Consider the following 22,942-nt stretch of genomic DNA (forward strand, 5'->3'; position numbering starts at 1 on the left):
AAAATAGATATTTATTTGGCTTTCGTTTAAATATTGGCATGATTTAATAAAGAGGTCTTATAATATTATGTTGGAGTTATATTGGACACAAAACAAGAATACTCTGCAGTAAAAACAATAATACTTTGTAATAATGAGGTTTTTGAAGATACTCTTTCCCCTGACCATTTTGTGTTATTGGCCTTTGTTATGAGACATTCATTCCTATACTCTTTAACATTACTTTAAACAAGAATGAATTTTTGATACTTGCTAAACAATTTCATTATGTGCAATTCTCAAATATTTGGTATATTCTATTCTTGGTATATAAATACTATTGCGTACAATACTTAAATATACCACATGAACTTCTTGGTATATCTAAATACTACTACGTGCAATACTTGTGAGTATATTACTTGCAAAATATTCTATATCTGACAACACATAAAAACGTGCTTCAATTATTAAATAAAAATACATACTAAACACTATGATTCAGTTACCATATGTTGAAGAGAAAGGAATACTTTAACAAGTAGATGACTAATTTTCACATTCAATCAGAGTAGCGTAAACATTCTAACCATTACCCTGTAATTATTTGTGATGACTTGCTTAGTCTTCAATGCACAGCTTCTCCCCAACTATTATTATGCTTAAAGCAACCTGAGCCTAATTAAACGACACTGTTTTCGAGGCACTTGAAGTCGCCTTAGTTGGTAGCTTGTTTATTAAACGTTCGCTTAGATTGAAAAATACGTAAATGTTTGCTTAATAAGCGTCGCGTTTGACAGTCGAGAAGTTGACAAGGCGTCACAAGGCTGATAAGAATATTGCGATAAGGAGGGAAATTCGAAGCAAGCGCTGTTGATGATGATGATGATGACGATGATGATGATGAGTAACAAGAGCAGAGCAACAAAAGGAAACACAGCCAATCGCTTTGTTATTAGAGCTTGTCCGCTTTGGCATTGACATTGGCGTTGGGCGTGGAGTCGCTAATTGGATACTGCTGGAATACGCGACTCTTGTCCAGCTGCACCGACTGCAGCTCATGGGGCTGCTTGTCGTGGGCGAGAAAGTGATTCGTGTGCCAAAACTGCGTCTGAGCAGCGGGCAAATTGAGACGCCTAATGCCCAGCAGGCGATTACGGACATCAACAAGACTCGCGGTGCGTGGCTGCAACCAGACAACAAGCACGATGGCCAACAGGGTGAGGCCCAAATAGGTTAAACTGCTGGCCAACAGCGCAGGCCAGACATCATCCTCCACATTCAGCTCATACTTGCAGCCCTCCATGACAGCCAACTGCAGCACAAATCCCACAGCCAGCGACAGCTCCGCGTAGAGAAAAGGCGAACACTCCAGAAGCCAGTGGAGAGCCTGACCAGACAACACGCCAGCGCTGGCATAGATGAGACACAGGAAGAGGAAACTGTGCTCCGGCTGGTCGTCATTGTAGATGCAAAGCAGCGCCACCACAAGCGTTATCTGGATGACACCAAACAGCAGATAGACCAGCTTCGGAGTGTATCGCAGCAGGAGCAAGGCACTCAAGCCACAGCCGGCGGCATAGAGTGCAAATGGCGTATAGAGATGCGAACGTTCCACAAATCCCGTCGTGGCACTCCACATGAGTTGCAGATGCACAGGCGAGTGCAGCAAGCAGCAGCGTTGCAGCAACAGCACCAATCCACCCGAGAGCAACACCAGCCACTGACGACTGGGCAGCAGTTGATAGTCCGGACGACCCACGAACTGGGCGAGCACAGCGGGGCGTGGCAGAAAGACGAGCCGCTCTTCGTTGAGCAGATTGAAGACCAGATCACGCGATTGCTTGTAGTTGTGTGTGCCCAGATGCTGCAGCAGCTCATTGATGCAGACGAAGAGGAGCAGCAGCAGATTGACAGCCAGCGAAATAAAGCCACAACGTTGTGGCTCAAACTCGTTGAAGATCGCAAAACCAGCAGCCAATCCTGAGGCATGACAAGCATTGCCAAAAGCAATGCGAGCAGGTCTCAATCCAGAGGCTTCGCTGCGCAAACTCACATAGCTGAAGCTGGCCACAAAGATGACGCTGAACCCCACGAAGCTGAAGTAGTAGCTAACAGCTGGAAAATAGTAAAAAAAAAGAGTTGAAGCATAGGAAGCATCAACCAAGTGGCAGCAACTCACCTAATTGTTTGCTGAGCATGAAGCAGCTACCGAGCAGCGAGCAGAGCAATCCATAAAATATTATGTAATAGTGATCATAGCTATAACGCTGTTTGCCACGCTTACGCAGTGTCCAGCCCAGAGCAAGGAACAAAGCCATCAAACCACCAACCAGAGCATACCAATGTGGCCACAGATTGTCGTAGACAAAAGCCGACTTCAGATAGTAGCCCAAGGAGAGGCCGCTGCCCCACAAGCAGCAAAAGACTGACAACAAAAGATTAAGAACTGAAGAGGATTCCTTTAAACATTCGCTTACCTAGCAGATCAGGCAGCTGCAGCATAATGCGCAATCCCTGCCAAATGGTATCAGCCATCGAATGCTCATCGATCTGTGAGTGTTGAGAGTTGACTTTCAAATGAAATCTATGCCAAGAACAATTTACAGCTTGCAGCTGCTGCTGCTGCGCTGTCTTTTATCAGTATCTTGTTGACTGATAAGATACAGTAAAAGCAACATCGTAATTAAACTGGCCGTGCCATAGCTGACTGTCGCTTTGAGCTCGGTTGCGAAAGTGCCACAATGCGGGGCAACGCAATAGAAACAACTTTAAATTCGATAGCCAAAACTTTTGTCAATTTGCAATTTATGCAATCACTTCTCTGGCCAAAAGTCAGCCAAACATTTTGTCAAAATAAATCAATTGCAATCATAAATACAATTTTCGACAAATATTCTGTTTGGTCTCTTGGCTTGTCTTGTTCACAACAAATGTGAAAGGAAACTAATAAATTTGTCTAAATACTCTGACAGAGTGTGGAAATGGGGTGAAATAAATATGATAAATCATTTTCGAAAACAAAACTTCAAGTGCAGCAAATATTTAAATGAAATGAAAACAGTGCAACTAAAGTGAGAATCATTTCATTATTTTTTCCTACAAAACATTTCTTTACTCATAATTTTAGTAACTGGATTTCTGATACCTTAAAAGAACTTTATCTAGTTATTAAGGAATACATTACAAAAACGATATGTTGGGGGACTCAAATATTATTTACTATTATCATATTAATTTTTTTATATTTCGATATAAGTATTTCGTTTCACGGTATTTAATTTTAGTTATTTTAAGTTTTTCTCAACAACATTTTGGTCGGAAGTGCATTAATTCACATTTTTTCAAGCTTTTCGCAAAAAATGAAAAGAATTTTCCTACATATTTTTCTGTTCACTTTGAAAATATTTGAAGCAAAAAATCTGAAAATTGTTAACCAGAGTAAAAAAAAATAAATTGACATTTAATTGTAATATTTTTTTGAGTTGGAATTTTTTTTTGCTAGGATTTTAGAGTTTATTATAAGTTACTATTTATAATCCTCATACTGCGTATTGATGTTTGGTATATTTTTCAATTTTCATTTTTTTAAGGTACTTTTTATGCTTCGGCAAATTTCACATTTAATATATAAAAAAAAAGTATTTATAACAAAATATGAATATATATATTAAACTGATAACTATGTATACAGTTAAAAAAACAGCAAATTTTGTTTGAGTAAACAGTGCTTCATTAAGTAAGATTCAACTGTAGTAGAGTGCGACTGCATGAATTGCAGTTGAAAATAAACTCATGCAGATATGCATCAAGGTGTTAAGAAAAGACACACGTGTGAAAACATTTTCTCCATGTCTCTCTCTCTCTCTTTCTATTTTCTCTTTCACACACCCACACACAGAGATAATCTTGCTAGCTTAATAGCTAAAACAGCGACGTCAAGTGCCGAGCTGCATTCTAGGTAGATTCTATGCGTTCGCCTAAAAGCAGGCAACGCTTTTTTTGCCGGCACGCAGCTTAGCGCGCCAGAGGTAAATGTGTGGCAAGGAGAGACATCGAAAGAAGAGAAGAGGAGAGGAGGGAAGCAAAAAGAGCGTGGCAGGCAAGCAGGCAAGAGGTCGGTTGAAGAGGCCACAACCCTTGAGGCGAAGCACAGGCTAATTAGTTGAAGTTGTTGCCAGTTAATTGACTTTTGACAACCCTTTGCGGTTGTTGTTGTTGCTGTCGCCGTCGCTATGTTGCAACTGCAGCTGTCGTTCTTAGTTGTTCGTTGTTAGTGGCAGTCATTGCCATTGCTTTTTATGCTTGCTTTGCATTTATATATATTTTGCTTTGTTCACTCCGGGGTTATGTGCTTTTTGAGCAGACGCTTATAGCATTCAATGAAGTGTACGCTAAGCTGTGCAATTTTTTGGGAGAAATGCAGCTTGAGTAGATTATTTTTAGTTGTAATTACGCATTAAATAACTCAGCTGCAGTGCATGCCCATTATGCATCTTATGGTCCATAAAACTAAACACATTCTTCTAGCCATGGTAATAAATTTGTGAGCTGTGAGGCAGCTGCAACAGCAACAACATCAAGAACAGCGACAACAACGTTGTTGAGTGCATTTCATTTTGCTGAAGCGGCCACTTAGTTGCGCGCCCTTGTCCCATTTCTATTTCCTTCCCTACGCCTCTGACTATCGTTATACCCGTTATCCAAAGGGTAAAAGGGTATTACAATTTAGATCAGCTTCCCTTTGTCTGTCTGTCCGTCTTAACGTACGTCTCTCTCTTGCTAACTTCAGTATATTATAAGAATAAATCCAGTGTTTTGCTTTTATTAAAAAAGGGTGGCGCAATTTTCGGTATATTTCAGTTTTTAGTATATTCATTTAGCATATTTTGCTTTGCCTTTATTATTTGTTTAGTATTTTTTCAGATTTTGGTATATTTATTTGGTATATTTTAATAATACCGCAGTGTCTTTGCAAATCGAAAAGCAAGCTTAATTTAGTATATTCGAAGTATACCACAGGTTTTTGCCTTAATTGAAAATTAGTAGCGTAAACTTGAGGTATATTTTCTGGTATACTCTTTTGGTAGTTTTGCTTTTATTAAAAGCGGGTAGCGAGCATCTCACAAGAGTAAACTTTCGGTATACTTGAGGTATATATATGGTATATTTTTTGGTATACTAATTCGGTAAGAGTATTAGAGCAGTACTTTGCTGTTATTGAAAATTAGTAGCGGGTATAGAACAGTCGAGCACACTCAACTGTAGCTTGTTAGAGTTGTTGCGCATAAATTAAATTAAAGCTGTGCCTGCCACAGCATCAGCAACAGCAACAAAACGGACCAGGAAGAGTAGTGGCCAAACCCACCGCGCAATTACTCAGTGCTTGGGGAGGCTTGGCGCCTAAATCATGTCGCAACAGAGGCAACTTCCAGCCTCCGCCCACGCCAACGCTCGCTCCCTCTGACCTTCAGACATTTGCAAATGTGTAAACATTTTTCAGTAGCATGCCCCATACACACACACACACTATTCCCCTCTCTGCACTCGCTTTGTTGTCACAGATACTTTGCACTGATTTATGCAAATTGCTTGCATGGAAAATCATGAAAAATCGTTAATTGCGCCAAGTGCTGGACGCGAGCTCAGTGCATGTGTTGCAACAATTACAACTCCATCTCCAGCTCCAGCTCCCTCGCAACTCTCGCTTGCCTGACTCGCGGCAATTATGCAAATTTAAGAGAAAAAGTTAATGCTACTTGCTGCATGTTTGCATTATTAAATTGATGCACTTTAATGCCCAGTTTTTCCTTTCCCTTTCGCAGTGCGTTGAAAACAATTTTCCTTTTTTTTCTTTCTGCACTGCACTTTTACGGGGTCAAAGTGCATTTTAAATGCCCGCATCCAACAGCAGCAGAAGCAGCATTGCCATTTGTTAATCCTTCATGCTGTTGGGGGACGACATTTTATAAAATTTTATTGAAACTGCTGTAAAGGACTTTTTTTTTTAAACTGGAATTAAATAAAGTTGAGTAGTTGTTTTCCCACAAAAAGAAAACTTTATCATAATCAACTCGCTTTCTTTGCGTCTCTTTTGCTGTGGTGAAATTGCTGATGAAATTGACAAGCTTATGTGGATTATAAAGAGAGCGAAACTTATTATGGCATCTCTTTTGACTGTTATTCGCTTTTATCAGCGACTATTTCTATTTTATTTGCGTCTATTCAAAGCAGAGTCAAAACAGGCAATTACTCAAAATTCATGGCTGACTTTTTTATGAAAATGATTAGGCTGCACTTTTTTATTAGCCAAGATAGTCGTATGTGTGTTCTATGAGTGTGTGTGTGTGTAGCTGCAGGTGTTGTGCGAAGTCAGTTGAATGGCAGCTGTAAAAAGTGTGCGACAGGCAGAAACTACATAAAAGAAGGACGAGGTTATGGACTCGAGTAAAAAACAACAACACTTCCATTTGGATACACCTCGACTACACATCACTTCCCCCTCTTATGTCCAGACAGCATTTTGTCTCATCTAAAGCTGAGCCCTAAACCAAAGCCAAAAGCAGAGCGCGCTTTGGCAGCTTTTATGTGGCGCTATAAATAAAGCAATAACATCATTTTGAAGTATCTCATTACGTGTTACGGCAGCTATGAGTATGGCAATTTTTTACGGCGCACAGCAGAGCAGATCCCCTCCTCCGCTCCCCTCTCCGCTCAACAGTCTAACACCTCTTCTCACACATCGACACTTGGCTCAGTCAAACACTGCAAAAGTTTCGAGTAGTTTGGCCTAAAAGTATGCCACAAAATTGTGTATCACAGTATGCGAGTGTGCGTGTGTATCCGTGTGTGTGTGTGTGTGTGTGTGAGTGTGTGTGTGTGTGTGTGTGTTGCCAAGAGGCATTTATGCAAAAGTTTTTTGGGGGTTCGCCTCAAACTCTAATGCTTTGGCAATTAGTTTTTTGGCAATGGCCAAGCGAACGACCCACACACACATTAAACCAGTCCAAAGCTTTGGGGGCGGGGGGCGTGGCTGGACTGTGGCTAACTGACTGAGAGGCCCAAAGCCATCAAAATGATGGCCAACTATCAAATGGCAGAGCACACATTTGCACAGCTGCCGCAATTAGCACGTTTCGCACATTGATTTGGGCCACCAAAAGAACTTGAGAACTTGGCCAAGTTGTCCCCACTGCTTCCCTTTCCTTTAGGTTATTAAAATACTTTTACTGGGTGGGGGACGACAACTATCCAATTTTTGTGTAATTATTAATTATGCAATAAGTGCAAATGAATGGCACATTTCCGAGGCATAAGTATGCCATTTTTCTTTGGAAACGGAGACAGCTGCAAAGTCATAGAATTCTACTGCCAATAAATATTTATTGAATTGAGCAGCAGTCAAAGAACATTTGAAATTTGTTTGCAGCTATTTCATTTTCATTCATTCATTCAACACGTAATAGAAAATAGAATAGTTCCTCTACAATATTGAATTTAATAACTGCTCTGCTTTGAATTTATTCGAATTTAATTGAAAAAGTTTTACAAATTCCATCCAAAAATTTTGTTGTATGTCTGTCAAGCTTGAAATTGGAATATGATTTCCACTTGGAACCACTTTCAATTTGCTGTTAAATTGAAGAGCAGCATATTTTATATATTTTGCCACTTAAAAATTATGAATTTTTAGGATTTGAATCGTTTTTTTGTCACTCTGCGCATTGATTTAGTTGCCCGCTCACAACTTCCTACTTCAGTTTATCTTCACTTTTAGCAAGCTTTTATTATACCCGCAACCCATAGGGTAGAAGGGTATTATAGCTTTGTGCCTGTAGGAAATGTAAATAACAGTCAGAAGGAAGCATCTCCGACCACATAAAGTATACATATTCTTGATCTGCGACACCAGCTTAGACGATATAGCCATGTCGATCTGTCTGTCTGGCTGTCCGTCCGTCCGTATGAACACCTAGATCTGAGAGGCTATAAGAGATAGAAATATAATTTTCAACTGCACTTATGTTTTGTTTAAAATTTTTGCGACGCCAACTTCCGCAAATAGATAAAATTGATGTAACAAGCGTAATTTTGAAGCTAGATCCGATTTTTTGTACGTATCATAAAAAGGGTAAAACTTATATAATATATAAAATTGTTTTATGTGGGCACAGACGCCTATTGCATTCGGGTCTTAGTTACTTTGGCTGACAATCTGATATATTTTGCACTTAATGGTATATTTTTTATGTTGTAATTTATTTATATATACCAAATATAGCCTTTGGTATATTTTTAGTATTTTAATTGCAGTACTGCATCTATATATCAAATATAAACTTCGGTATGTTTTAGTATTTTGAGATATATTTTTGGTATATTTGTAGAATATGATGTTATTCAAAATGGATAGCGGGTATTTCACAATCGAGCAAACTCGACTTTGGTATATTTTTAGTATTTTTGTAGTATAATAATTTTATATATTTTAATATGGCTATAGCACTGTTTGCCTTTTATTCCAAATGAAATCCGGGTATCTCACAGTCGAGTGTGCTTTCTTACTTGTTTTTTCTACGGACTGACAGCATATTTATTTGGCCCCGTTAACATTTGCATAAAATGTCAATTTTATTTATTTTATCGCACAAAACGAGAAAATAAAGTGCGTCCAACGAGGGAGAAGGGAATCCGCGAAAAGTCTCATTTACTTGCGAGTCAGCTTTGTTGGCGCCGCCAATTTTTCAGCTGCAATTTAAATTTTTATACATCGCGATAAAGTCGAAGGGACGCTCCCGAAAGCAAGTCTATCAAATCAGGCTGAAAAATGAGTGTTTCACCCATAAAGCTCGAATGCAATGCGAACGAATGCGAGTGCATAAATATTTAGAGCAAACGAGCGAGGCAAGCGAGAAGCCAATTTCAATTACAACTTTTTGGCGTTTGGCAATTATGGCGAGTGTTCGACAGGACGAAGCCGTGCAGCGACACTGTCTAGACTCGAGGGAAGGGGAGACAGTCGTCCCCTCCTCACATTTGAAAGTGGCCTCGGGGCCAACAACACACACGTGCCTGACAGCGCCAGACACGAGCGCGGCAATTGCCTGGCTGACTAACTGAGTGACTGACTCGCTGGCTGACTCGTTGGCTGAGTGACTGACTTGGCTGTCAACAACGTCAACAGCAGGACTCGCCGTTTATAAACTGTCGCTAAAGAAATTCGCAAGTGACGAAGCAACGCCTAAGCTCAGAGAAAAAAATTACAAATTGAAAACAGTCTGTCAGCACAGCGGAGAGAGAGAGATGGAGGGGCATACGTTACTCATACGCACTGTTAACAGCAGTGGCGAGAGGACTCTGACATGCGTGCAAATGCCTTACCACTTAGTTGTGCTTGCACTCGCACTCGACAAAGTTTGCATTTAGCACTCAAATGTTCCGACAATCAAAAGTAAAACAACTTTCGCCCAAGAAGCGAGAAGCAGCAGCAACTTGTCGAGTTCAACAAATTTATCCGCTGCATTTTGCAGTTGCTTTTTTGGGTAAATGCTTTTTGGTTTCTTGCTTCGAAAGTTTTTTGCAGACCTCCGATCAACAAAAATCATGACTGCCAAAATACCCTGGCAAGAAGTTGCCAAATGGCAAATGCATTCAAAGGGTATTTGCAGCTGTGAAAAGAAATTCTTAAGAAAAGTCAATGCTTTGCCTTTTATTTATATTTAAATTAGTTGTGTTTGTACTTCTGTTGCTGCTGGCAATTTCACAGTTCAATTCATGCCACAAAATGCTGGCTAAAATATTTGCCAAACAAATTAAAATTTACATTGATATCAGAGAAGTTGTTGCTTGCAACAAAATTACACGCCATTCTCCCTCTGCTTGCCATTGGCAAAACAAGCAGAAGCAGAAAGAGAACGCGGCAAACGAGCAGCCAAAAAGTGAATAAATACGAATGCAAACAAAACAAAAGCGAAGGATGCAAATGCAAATGACGAACACAAAGCGAGTGAAAGGGAAGTGGAGACCGATGGAAGGGGGTGCTGTTTAGGCCATGTACGTGGTAGCAGCTTTTTATGCGCTTTTATTTTTTTGTTAGCTGCTGCTTTTGTGCGGCACGTTCCAACTACGGCTAGGAATATCCTTTGCTCGCCGCTCACCGCAAGCAAATTTCACCAAATGGCAATCAAATTTCGCTCAGCTTTCGCCCTCTCCCTCTTCCTCTTGATGTTAAATAAACTAAAAGAGCAACAAAAACAACGAAGACGAGAGCTTATCTGGATGAGCAACTAATGTGCACATGTCAAGCTGTCTACCAGCTCACAGATATTTATCTTGATTGCCCATTTTGTGGCCAAGAAGGAGAACAAGGAATACACAGAGAGAGTGCAACTTGCGAGACAACAGTGCGTATGATTTATTAGATAAAAAGTTTAATTGGATTTCAAGCAAATGGAAAAGGCAGCAAAATGCTTGCACAAGCATTTATGAATTTGTTTTTCATTAAAAGCCAGCGATTTGTTTGATTTGTGTTTCATCTTTCGTTCGTTCTTCCTTTTTGGTAGAAATTAATCGGAATTCTCGGAGAAATTTTGTGGTTTGTGGCCACACAATTGAAAGAGCAGTCACAATGCCAAATTCTAATTACTGACCCCGTTGAACTATTGTGACAGTTCAGAGTTCAATTACTGGTCAGAATGCCAAAAGTTACAGCCAAAAACAAGTCACACACACACACGCACACACTTTAATACACAGGCTAAGCGTAAATTGGCAAATACGAATCCCGTCTCTGAAAGAGAGAGAGAGAGAGACCGAAATCAAAAATAAACTTTGAATTACAAACTTTTTAACTACAATTTCCAATTACAAAGGATCCCATGCTGTTGCAGTTGCAACTGCATTTTCTAGCCAATTCCAGACTCATTCCCCATTCACATTTTCCCTCCCGTCTCTCTCTCTCTCTTCGACTGCCCAAAATTGTTGGCATTCGTTTGTACTTTTACCCTTGCAGTCTTCTACAGGGCAAGTGCTGGTGTATCTCTCAATGGAAATTCGAAAAACTGGTAAAGCACACTGGGGACTAAGTTGCAAGCAAGCGTTGCAACAACAACAACAGCAACAACAACTGTTAACCAAAAAAACGCAAATTTATGGCTAGACTAAGCACCGAGCCGACACTACGAATAGAGGAGTTGGAGTCTATAAACCAGATATTGGCGATTTTCGTGCAATTGTCTTGGCATTACACACGGATTCAGATGCAGAGCTGGAAGTAGATGCTTGCTCTATGCACTGTGGCCACTCGTAAATAACGATTGGCATGCGGCTCAAGTGGCCAAAAACACAGAAATACAGTGTTCACACAGACAATCCGATTCAGTTGTAGTGAAGCGTGTACAGATAACACGCTCTCCCTTTTCGTTTGGCCAACATATATCGAAGCATTTTGAATTATGATACGCAGCGAGTTTTGCCAACTTGGGTCGAGTTGTACACAGATTTATGCCTGACAAATTCCCAAATATATATGACTCTGCGCTATGACAATGCATAATTTAGCCACATTAATTATTAACCGGCAAGCCAATGAGCCAACTAATCAACGCATGAACAAAACGAAACAAACAAACAATAACCGAAAACAAAACAAAGTCAAATCGAAACGGAAACCGAAAAAATAACTTGGTTCGAATGGAATCATAAATTGTGTGGCTAATTAATTTATCGACATTGGGTTTGGTATTTCCGTATTTGCCACAAAATGTTGCGCGTGGCATCTGATTGTGTATTAAGTATACGCACATGGCGCGCTAAATTTATAGCATAGTTATCGGTTGATGAGTGTAGAAAAAATAATGCATACTTTTGCGCGGCAAATGATAAAAACAATTAAAACTACTGAAAATTAGTGTTGCATACTTTCAAGCGCATGTTTTAAATAACTTGCCAATTAATTGCAATCGACAAAAAGGCAAAGCGAAATAGTGTTGCATACTTTTGCGCGTTGTAAATAAATGCATGTGACAAATACCATTGCATACTTTTAAGCAGCGCAGACAAGTGTAATGAGAGTCGATTGAAAATGGCAACAAGATACATCATTTGAATTACAAGAGTGTAAAGTAATAGCACACTTTAGTGCACAAGTTTATCATTTTCTAATTTGATAAATCTGTAATTTAAACACACTGCAAATTGGATGCAGTTAATCAATATTGAAGGCGCATAAGTAAAGTTCTCACCTGCTGCTGATGCTGCAGGGTTTGTCCAAAGTCGTAATTGCAATTACAAATTAGAAAATGATTATACCAGCATGACAAATATTTGTATCCTTCAATTAACAGCATTTAATACGCAGTCTGTATGCAAAATAAGAGAGAGGGCATCAACTACATAGTCGCACGTTGGTCCAAATTGTGGCTGCTGTGCGAATGCAAATTAGAAATGCAGCCAAAAATGTAAATTTGCTTGGCTTTTGTGTAACTGTAATTCCATGCACACACACGCTCACGTAAATTGAATGCATCAGCCAGTAAATAGAAAAAAAAAAAAGAATGGCAAACCAAGAACTGGAACCACAAAATGAAACTTTTTAGCTTAAGTAATTTTCGTGTGAAAATAATTCATTAAAATTAGATTAAAACGCTCGCTACCAGCACAAAAACCTCAAAAACGTATAACGAGCAACTCGAAACGAAAAACCTAAAATGCGATATGGTAAAATGTAAAATGTGTAAAACTAGAAAACAGACTAAGGACTGCACATTTTTGGCAAATGATTTCTTAATGCAATTTCTTGTAACGATAGTGTTTTTTTTTTTTTGTTTGGGTCGGGTCATGAGACCGGATGCCATTGTTGCTCTTAAAGTTCTCACACGGCAAAATGCCGGGGAAAAGCACATAAAGAATAATAGCAGAGAGTTGTTCCCCCCTCGCTCGCTCGCACCCTTCTTCTGCTTGTTCTTCACTCTATTGTTGTTGTTTGGCTGATGTGCGTATCAGGCAGCAGGAGACTTCCGGTGTTTTCCTTTGTTGAGCATCTCTCTCGACCAGCGACCCAGACTGAGGACTGAGCCGGGTTGAGCTGTGAGCTCAGCTCGAAATGATGCCATGACGGTACACCAACACTCTCACACACACACACATGCACACAGAAACACACGCATGCGGACAGGTTGAAGGCGTCAGTCCGTGAGTCTGTTCAGTTTTCAGCACTTCGTTCTCACAGTTCGCAATTCGTCGAGTCGAGTGCACTATATGTGTTGTTGTATGAAGAGATACCCGGAGAATTGTTTATCTACCGTTGAGCAAAATGAAAAATAAACGCTAGGAAATGGCGAGCAAGCGATATGCGAAATGGAGGAGGCGGCGACCTAAACTCAATCCCGAACCGACATTAACCCTTTTTTGCCAGACCCATTGTTGCGACTATCTGCTGCGACATCATAAATATTTATCAAACGAAATACTGTCATGGCGAAGAACGGGGGGCACTTAAGGTGTCAAAAGGGACACAACAAAACAGCGAGGACAATGTGCGATGGAAATAAGGAAAGCGAACAAGTGTTAACCGCACAAGTAAAGCAAACGAAAAGCAAAGCAAAAAGTAGAGCAGCGAAAAGCGAATGGGAAAAAGAAAAGAATGGAAATTAATTTGCATATGTTAAGTGGCAGAAGCAATTAAAGCCCTGGCACGCAACCGAAAGAGGCCCCATAAGGAGATGGATATCAAGAGAGAGAAAGAGAGAGAGAGCAAGCTCTGGCAAAGTCGCTGCTGCGGACGCGGTTGATTGAGATGTGAAAAGGCGCAAGGCACAAGGCACATAAAGCACAAGAACCGAGCACGCTCCCAAATGCCAACTCAAGTCTGACTACTCGGGCAAGGACCGGGGCAAAAAGAAGAAGAACCCAAGCCGGAGGAGCGAGGAAAGCACCGTGGAAAATGTGAAATCATAATTGGCTTCCAAATGCTTGAACTCAATTATGTGCGCAAATTTCGGGTATGCTGTCGTTGACAGGCAAATTATGGATTCAAGGCCAGCTCCCAGTTCCCAGCTCCCAACTCGCAGTTTGCTCGTTTAATATGATATGTACATAGTACTGCCATATATGTATATTTATATATATATATGCATTGTGTGTGTGTAGCACTTGAATCAAAGCCCAGGAGGTGGATGGGTGGCCAGTGAAATGGCACTTTCACTTTAGGGGGGCGTGTGCTCAAGACAATTTGCATAGCATTTCAACGGCCAACAAGGCCCAAGGGTAACCAGCGTAACAGAGAGAGAGAGTATGGGGATAGGGAGAGTAGGGAGTGAAATAGGTGCCCAATGGGAATTTCAGTGAGCTGGAGGGGGGAACCGAATGGAGACAGTTCAGAGCCAGACATGATAAATTACTCAAACACGAATTAAATATAAATCATAGCTAACGCGCCTGCAATGTGCAATGCACAGGAAATTTACACAATGCATTTGCAATTGTGTTCTTGGGAGGCGTGGCCGACGGGTGGAAGGCAGGTGGAAACCGACGGTGACGACAGGTTTGCCCGGAATCAAGCAAGTGAGTGGCTGCAGCAGGAGGCGTCACTCAACACAAGGTTGCCTTAGTCAAAAGGTGCAGAAAGCGTAATCAACAGACAGCAGACAGCAGCGAAATGCCGAGACAGACAGACAGACAGACAGACAAGCGGAAAGGGGATATGAGAATTGTGGTGAAAACCGACGGTGAACTCCGCTTTTCCACTCTCGCTCCGTCAGTTATTGAAATATAATAAAATACAACATTTAAAAGCAGTAAAAAACGAAGGCATGACTTATGACGAAGTCCAAAATACTCTAGAAATTTAGTAATAGAATTATTTTCATGTTCATGATGATAAGCCACTTTTGGTGTGGCACAAATTTGATAGTCCAAAGAAGGCGTTTAAATTCTAGCTCAAAAATAGATGATAAATTTGCAACGCAATAAAATCTAACAAAAATCAATAATACACCTTCATGCTAAGTTACTGTATTCGTTGCGCCTACTATAAAGTCGTAACTGTCGCATTATCACAAGTTGAACAAATCGCTTTACAAGCGGCACAAGGTCAGCCCGTGAATGGGCCAGGCCAGATGTCTCCACTGTGGCTGTGTCGTCCTGTGCTTTCAACCTGTCAGATCGAGGTGAATGCGAGCGAAGTTCGAGAAGCACGTGTCGTCCAATGGAATCCATTGGACATCCCTTCGGTGGGAGCCAAAGCAATGAGATAAGTGAAGTGGAAAATTCGATTCGAAAGTCACGTGCTAATCGCAGCATTCCCAAAACCTCTCGACAGTTTATGGACTTTGACACGGGCATGAGTCCACTTCACTTCAGTCTCCATCGCCGTCGCAGTCGCAGTCACAGTCGGCGTCATAGTCCCACAGTCATTGCCAGGTGTCTCATTTACGGCTCAGTGGACAAACATAGCCAACTGAGAGCAGCTGAGCGTGTGTTGCTGTCTGCACTCTGAGACTGTCCAAATCCAAATCGCATGCCAGCCGTAAGTAGGTGAAGGTGAGCCAACAATTGTGTCGTATGCAGTTGCATTTCAAATACTCAATTGCTTTCGCTTCCTTGAGTCCCTTTAATAATGCACTTTAAAGTGGGAAGATCCCAAGATGAAACTGACAACAATATTTATGTGCATTATACTCATTTGAATTCCGGTTTTTCACTCACTACGCGCTCTTTGCGATCGAATTGCGCTCAAGAGCGCAGCAAAAAGTTCTCTCTCTCTCTCTCACACACTCTCTTTGAAGCTTTTGCTTGCTATAGAAAGCACAGCTGCTTGTTTGCTTGTCTCAGTTGCCGGCCACACGTTGTTAAAAAAACACCAAACAAAGTGCGTCGCATTATCGATTTGTCACACATCGAATAACAAGAATTAAAATTGGAAATTTGTGTAATTAACTAACCAGCATAATCGAATGTAGTTGAGATAATCACCAGACTGCAAAACGAACCTTTGGAAGCGGCCAAAAAAGCAACAGCTGTCCACAATAATAATAAAGGGTCGACCAAAGTTCAGAGAGCCGCGCAATGGGAACTTTATCATTGAGCGACGTGAGTAAGCACTATTGAAAGCTCCAATGTGCAGCAGCAGCAGCAGCAGCGGGAGCAACAACAACTTTTGTTTATACACTGTGCTACAAGTAATTGAAACCCATTTACAGTACGAGGATGTTCGCATTTGGGCACCTTGGGGCCACATCTCGGGTCGTTGGTATGGCAATCGAACGGAACGTCCCATACTTGCCATTCATGGCTGGCTGGACAATTTGGGCACCTTTGATACACTGATACCTCTGTTGCCCGACTACCTTGGAGTTCTCTGCATCGATCTTCCGGGACATGGCTGCTCCAGTCGTCTGCCACCCGGAATGCACTACAGTATGCACGACTATGTGTTCATCATCGCTCGGGTCATGAAGGCATACAAGTGGCAAAAGGTCTCACTGTTGGGTCATTCGTTGGGTGGCGTCTTGTCCTTTCTGTTCACGGCGCTGGCGCCGCACACAGTCGATATGGTCATCTCGCTGGACATTTGCCTGCCCATCCTGGAGTCACCGCGGATGTTGTCTGGATGGGCTCCGTACCTGGAGAAGCATCTGGTGGAGGAGGAGCGTGCCGACCAGAGTGAAATGCATGAGCCGCCCTCGTATACGCTGCCTCAGCTGCGCAGTCTAATGGCCAAGGGCTCGTTTGAGTCGGTGCCCAAGGAGTTTGCTCATCATCTACTCTATCGCAGTGTGGCCAAGTCGCAGTTGTATCCGGAGAAATATTACTTCTCCCGCGATGGCCGTGTCAAGTATTACGTTATATTCCCGATGAATCGAAGTCAGGGTTCTGAGTTGGCTCGTCGCGTTAAGAAACCGTATCTTATCATTAAAGCATCCAATTCTCCCTATGTTAGTCCCAACTCCGATGAGGCTATCGCCATTCTAAGAAAAGAGAACCCGCATTTCGAGATGCACGAGGTGGCGGGAGCACATCATGCGCATCTCACAAATGCCACCGAGGTTGCCAAGTACCTTGTGCCATTCATACGACACTATCGACCGCCTCCGGTGTCTAGTTGGTCGCTGGCTGGCGAGGAAGCAAGCATCAGCAAAAAGGAGAAACGCAGGGCCCAAGAGCGTTTCTTTTCCTGGAACTTGAAACGACGTAGCAAATTATAAAGGGGGAAATAGCAAATGGGAAAAGGAGAAAACTTTCAACTTTTTATCAAAATAAAGATTATTATATAAGAGTGAGTGAATGTAAGAAAATTCCCATGAGTCATTTTGCATCCCTCAGCTTAATTCGCACAATTTTAGAACAAACATAATCTAAATATTTAACAATAAAGTAAATAATTAACATTTACGACGCTTAACAGCTTTTAATTATAACATGAGTGATTTTAGCTATGTATTTTCGTTAATCCATCGATAAAGAAAGCTATGAATATAACACTAAAACTATTAAGAAACGTGAGACGATATCAGTTCAGTTATAGCAAAGTATTATTACTTGATAATGTGATATTTCTGTAAGTGATAATCTTAACATCATAATATAAACTATGCTTCAACATTTTATTTGCAATTTATGCTGTTAGCAAAGCTTCAATAGATTAAAAGCAACAATTATGTACGAAAAAAAAATTCATTAAAAATAAAGAATTAGAGATTAAGAAAAAGCCGATACGCTTTGGTTGTGATTATGCTCGTGTAATCAGAATAGTTATTTTTAAAAGAAATTTGGAAGTTTTCACCTGGCTAATCGACATTCGGGTCAGTTGTCGATGAACTCTTTAGGAGAACGTAGCTAATCAGTCGCGTGCCAAAAATTGTAAATTCCTCGAAAAAAGTAAAACTGCTTATCAAAATAGTTTAGCCGTAACTCGTGCTGGTTATAGAATCGGAGCAACATGGGAACTTTGTCACTAAATGATGTGAGTAAAAGTATGATAAATACTTCAGACAGCTAATAAATGGTTAAATTATTAATCAGTGCGAGGATGTGAGCATTCCGTTGCCCTGGGGACATTTGGCGGGTCGCTGGTATGGCAACCGCAGCGAACGTCCTATTCTGGCTCTACACGGCTGGCAGGATAACCTGGGCACCTTCGATACACTAATCCCCCTATTGCCGGACTACTTGGGAGTGCTCTGCATAGATCTGCCAGGACATGGACACTCCTCTCGTCTGCCGAAGGGAATACAATATGACTTTGTGAACTTTGCTTTTATCATAGGCCGCGTGATGCAAGAGTATAAATGGTCAAAGGTCTCGCTGCTGGGTCACTCAATGGGCGCCATTCTTAGCTTCATTTACAGCTCCTTAGCACCGCACACTGTGGATCTTGTGATACTAATTGAGGGTGTAATCAATCCATTTGCTCGACTGGACTTGGATATATCTGCATTCAATATTGAGCGGTGTCTACAGGAAGTGGATCGCATGGCAATTAATGAGGTTACCAACTATGAACCCACTTCCTACTCGATGGAACATTTCTGCCAATTTGTTCATACCTGTACAGTCGAGGCTGTGTCGAAAGAACTGGCTCCACATCTGCTCAAACGCAGCGTACACAGATCTCAATTGTATCCAGATAAGTACTACACATTGAAAGATAATCGCACTAAGTGTGCCGTTGAACTGGAGCTGAGTTTGGAACTCGCAGCTGAGATGGCGCGATGCATTCGAGAGAAACCTGTCCTTATCCTCAAAGGCGCCGAGTCCCCTTTCATTTGTGAAAGAGACGAGGAGGTTCTCTCCATTCTGAGGGCGCAAAACTCTGACCTGGAGTTCCACGAATTGCAGGGCAATCATTACATACATCTCTGCAACGCTGAAGCGTGTGCCGCTCACATTGTTCCCTTTTTAAGGCGTCATCGTCCACCTTCAAGAATTGATAACTCCCAGCGGAAGCAGCACAAATTGTAGTCAGTTTATATAATAAAATTGTCAACCTACTTGGACGAAAGTAAAAGTGAGACTAATATTCCGGACCGTGATAACCACGAAAGCTTCTCGGACAGCTGATGCGAAAGCTTTTCACACACACCTGACCTACGAATATGTTTGCTTGTGATCGCTCCAACCAACTGCATTCGCATTCAAATCATGAAAGCTCTTTCAGAATATCTTCGATAGCTAAAAGTAGTTGGAATTTGAAACAGTTGCCGCACAGCTGCGAGCACTGATAGTTGAAAACAAAGACTCTATTTTTAATAATGGATAAGCGTCTAATTAATATTCAACGTTAATCAATATCTTCGGTTAGTTAAGATAGCAACCAAAAGCCTTGTGGAGACCCACTGAGTGTTCAATTGATAAAAAGTCGGGCGACGTCAAGCCATAGCAATAGCGTTCAAAAAGCGTCGAAGCAGTCTAGAAACTAAAGTCAAGAGGCGTCCAAGGTTCAGCGGATCGTCATGGGCTATTTGTCATTAAGCGACGTAAGTGCGACTCCAGTAAAATTTAAAAACCTCATGATATATAGAGTATATATTTGTCCAACTGTAGTACGATGTTGTGCGCATTGATACACCATTCGGACATATGATGGGGCATTGGTATGGCAATCGCAAGGATCGCCCCATTCTGGCAATACACGGCTGGCAGGATAACCTAGGCACTTTCGATACACTAATCCCCCTGTTGCCCGATTATCTGGGTGTGCTCTGCATGGATATGCCTGGGCATGGTTACTCCTCAAACTTGCCACCGGGCATGCATTACAGTGCCGACGATTGGATACTCATTATTAGTCGCGTCATGAAGGAATACAAATGGTCAAAGGTCTCGCTCATGGGTCACTCGCTGGGCGGTGTCTTGAGTTATATACACACAGCACTTGCGCCACAAACTGTCGACATGGTTATCCTCTTAGACATCACATTGCCGCCCTTTGACGCTCCCGAAAACATTCCGAAAATACGCTCATGGATGGAGAAGCATCTGGTAGAAGAGGATCGCAATAGACTGGCCGAGGTGCAGGAACCTCCCTCCTATACAATGGAGCAGCTGCGCGTGGTGCTGAGTCGTGGCACCTTCAACTCGGTGCCTTTGGAGTTTGCCCAACATCTGCTCAATCGAAGTGTGCGAAAATCATCACTCTATCCCAATCGTTACTACTTTGCTCGCGATGGTCGCACCAAGTATCACACGCTGTTGCCTTTTTGTGCGGAGAAGGCACTTGAGTTGATCAAACGAGTTAAGGACAAGCCGTACCTCATCATCAAGGGCTCCGGATCGCCATTTATCGATTCCAGATGCGATGAAGTACTCAACTATCTGTCTGAGAATAATCCGAACTTTGAATTCTACGAAGTTGAAGGACTGCATCATGTGCATCTCACAAATGCGGCCGAGTGTGCCAAGCACATTGTTCCCTTCCTAAGGCGGTATCGTCCGCCTCCCATGGGCAGCTGGTCGATGGCAGAGGAGGAGACAAAAGTAGCCAAGGGGAAACTCTAATGCTGATACTATACAATGAAAAATCTAATAATCAAAACTAAAAATATTCCATTAAAGAAACGATCCCTTATTACAGAAGCTTCTCTAGCCTCCACTTGACTGTTATCCTATTGGGGACATATTCGCATTGCCTTCTGCTATGTAATTTGAGCAAGTTTAAGCCGCTTAACTACACTTGAGCGCTTTAGAACAATTAGCTGTGGCACATGTAATGCGATTGCCATTTGCCAATGCGATGGCTTCGGCTTCGGCTTTCGACATGGCCTTGACAAAAAAGTTAAGCAACAATCAAGGCTTACAAAAGCACATCCTCCATCCATTCCCATCCTCAGCGATTGTAGTGGTTGTCAGCCTGACAACTGGCTTATGACTTAAGCCATTGTTGCCTAGCGGAATGAAATATGAAATAATCAGACAGCCTAAAAATATAGCGAGCTATCGAACAATTAGCTCTGCTCTTTCCCTCTATCTAGACAATACATGTAAAGGCACTTAAATAATGCGAAATGTAATCAATTGTTTGGGCTAAAAAGCATTTAAAAATCATTTTATTGTTGGCGTGACAACAAAGGCGTTGCCTACTTTTCGGCGCCGGCAGTGTAAATTAATTTTTCGGCATCCGCACAAATTTTTGCTTGCCTACTTTTAGGTGCCGCCTAGTAACAGCAGCCAAGCCAGCAGCAAATGAAAAGCGGAACGGGAAACAACGAGGCGCATACTTTATTTAATTTAAGCAGTTTCCCGCTGTCTCAAATACTCTAGAAATGCTTGATAGGAGAGTATATTAGGGTAGTCAACTGGCAGAGCACATATAGAACATTCTAGAGTATCTTTTTAGTTGTTCAGTCGCTTTGCAGCTGTGTCCTTGAAACAGCTGCTGCTGCGCTGCCGTCTGCTGGCAGTTGCCACATGCCGCATGGCCGCAAATGCTGAATATCAAATATGTATTCGTATTTGCTTTGCTCGCATAATTTTCTTGTCATACATTTTGATTGCTCATATTAATATTTATGCTTAAAGTTTGTCCTCGACGGCTCGCAAACGCGCGCGAAAGCAAATGCGAATCAATTAACGCAGCAGCGTCGAGTTCTTGCATATTTTCATACGCTGATTAAACAACAACATTTAAACAATATCGATTTTGCAATTTAGCTGCCTTCCTACAACACTTTTTTAGCTCAACTCGCAGCCCACACACGTGGCATACATTTTGTAACCAGAGACGCCGCAGGAGGTCTCCATGCCATGGATTGAAGGTGAAGCCATAAACTGTGAACGTATGGCAGCGTATGCCTAGAGATTTTTAAATTAAAGCCAACTCTGTAGAGCTCTGGTATAACTTTTCATATCCATTACACTGGAAATTCTTATGGCATACTTTTCGGGGCACAAAACTCATAATTAACTCGGAACTCGGTGTGCAATGAAATGCGAATCAATCAAATGGATTGCTCTTATCTCGCGATTTGTGAATTGAATTAGTTTCGCAGAACTTTGCAAAAATGAGTGCTGGAAACCCTTAAGCCAAATGAATTATGCATGTTGAGCCCATCAGTCGAGAGGCACTGGACTCTCTCTCTTCTTGCCATCACTCCTTGCGGCTGGCCGCTTAATAAACTAAAACTGTTTAAAATTCTTGGTGTGCTACGCTCGACGCTGCAATAAATCTGAAACTGCACTCAATTGCCGCAGCGCATGCAACATCAGGCGTCGCCGTCGCAGTCGCCGTCGCCGTTGGCAGTGACGTTGACGTTAGAAACGTGCGCGCAATTTTCGCAATTTTCTAATAGCCGCTAACGCATCGGAGAGAAGAGAGCAAGCGAAGCGAGACCATTGGGTCTGTTATTAAAAAGTAAAACAAGCCAAAACACATTTCACGTACATTGCCAGAGGAGAAGGAGTTTTTGTTTTTCAAGCTAGCCTGGCCGGAAGTGCTTTCGACGCCATTTTGTGGTCGGCTTTTTATGGCCAAGACTGCTGCAATTGAGAGTGCAGCAGCGAGTGCTACAAACTCATACACGAGATCCCTGAATGCCCTTATCAGCTGCTGCTACGTGCTCATTGAGGCCATCACGCACTTTAACCTACAGCGCACAAGTTTCGCTACAAGTCCGAAACAAAAAAAAACAAGTGAATGAATAAAGGGAACGGGAAAAAACGCGCCTATGCTAGGAAGATTGCCAATAAATTGTTGCTAAGCAGCGAGATGGAAACGCAGCAGCAGCCGAGCTGTAGAGAGGAGAAGAGTGCGGGGGAGCAGCTGAAATAGTCAACGTCATGGCTCGTCCTTTTACTGCTGACACAGCAGCAACAGCAACAGCAGCAGCACGATACCACAGGACAACAACAGCGTGAGAGCGAGAGGACAACCATTTGCATTTTCTCGCCATCCTTCGACCCACATTCCGGCTACCCATTAAATCTGCTACAATTTACTTGTGATTGACATGTTTATAAGGGTCGCACA

General features: G+C 41.9%; 4 protein-coding genes across 5 annotated transcripts; 3 read left to right on the plus strand and 1 right to left on the minus strand.

Moving 5' to 3' along the window:
• Positions 1-697: 697 nt before the first annotated feature.
• LOC133844458 (uncharacterized) lies at positions 698-2,593 on the minus strand. Its single transcript, XM_062278457.1, has 3 exons — positions 2,460-2,593; positions 2,162-2,407; positions 698-2,097 (listed from the first exon to the last, which is right to left on the minus strand). Exons 1-3 carry the CDS (start codon positions 2,515-2,517, stop codon positions 935-937), a joined length of 1,467 nt encoding a protein of 488 aa, XP_062134441.1. The 5' UTR covers positions 2,518-2,593; the 3' UTR covers positions 698-934.
• Positions 2,594-15,805: 13,212 nt separating this feature from the next.
• LOC133842757 (probable serine hydrolase) lies at positions 15,806-17,370 on the plus strand. Of its 2 annotated transcripts, none has more exons than XM_062275971.1 (2): positions 15,806-16,072; positions 16,179-17,370. In XM_062275971.1, exon 2 carries the CDS (start codon positions 16,386-16,388, stop codon positions 17,181-17,183), a length of 798 nt encoding a protein of 265 aa, XP_062131955.1. In that variant the 5' UTR covers positions 15,806-16,072; positions 16,179-16,385; the 3' UTR covers positions 17,184-17,370. The 2 variants fall into 2 exon arrangements, with proteins under 2 accessions (XP_062131955.1, XP_062131954.1); XM_062275970.1 differs by having other exon boundaries at positions 15,806-16,068.
• Positions 17,371-17,474: 104 nt separating this feature from the next.
• On the plus strand, positions 17,475-19,078 carry LOC133842759 (probable serine hydrolase). Its single transcript, XM_062275974.1, has 2 exons — positions 17,475-17,941; positions 18,001-19,078. The coding sequence occupies exons 1-2, from the start codon at positions 17,918-17,920 to the stop codon at positions 18,937-18,939; spliced, it is 963 nt and encodes a 320-aa protein (XP_062131958.1). The 5' UTR covers positions 17,475-17,917; the 3' UTR covers positions 18,940-19,078.
• Positions 19,079-19,177: 99 nt separating this feature from the next.
• Positions 19,178-20,567, plus strand: LOC133842758 (serine hydrolase-like protein). The gene is made up of 2 exons (XM_062275973.1): positions 19,178-19,454; positions 19,522-20,567. The coding sequence occupies exons 1-2, from the start codon at positions 19,431-19,433 to the stop codon at positions 20,473-20,475; spliced, it is 978 nt and encodes a 325-aa protein (XP_062131957.1). The 5' UTR covers positions 19,178-19,430; the 3' UTR covers positions 20,476-20,567.
• Positions 20,568-22,942: the final 2,375 nt, after the last annotated feature.

This window comes from Drosophila sulfurigaster, chromosome 3 (assembly GCF_023558435.1).
Source record: "Drosophila sulfurigaster albostrigata strain 15112-1811.04 chromosome 3, ASM2355843v2, whole genome shotgun sequence".
Taxonomy (NCBI): domain Eukaryota; kingdom Metazoa; phylum Arthropoda; class Insecta; order Diptera; family Drosophilidae; genus Drosophila; species Drosophila sulfurigaster.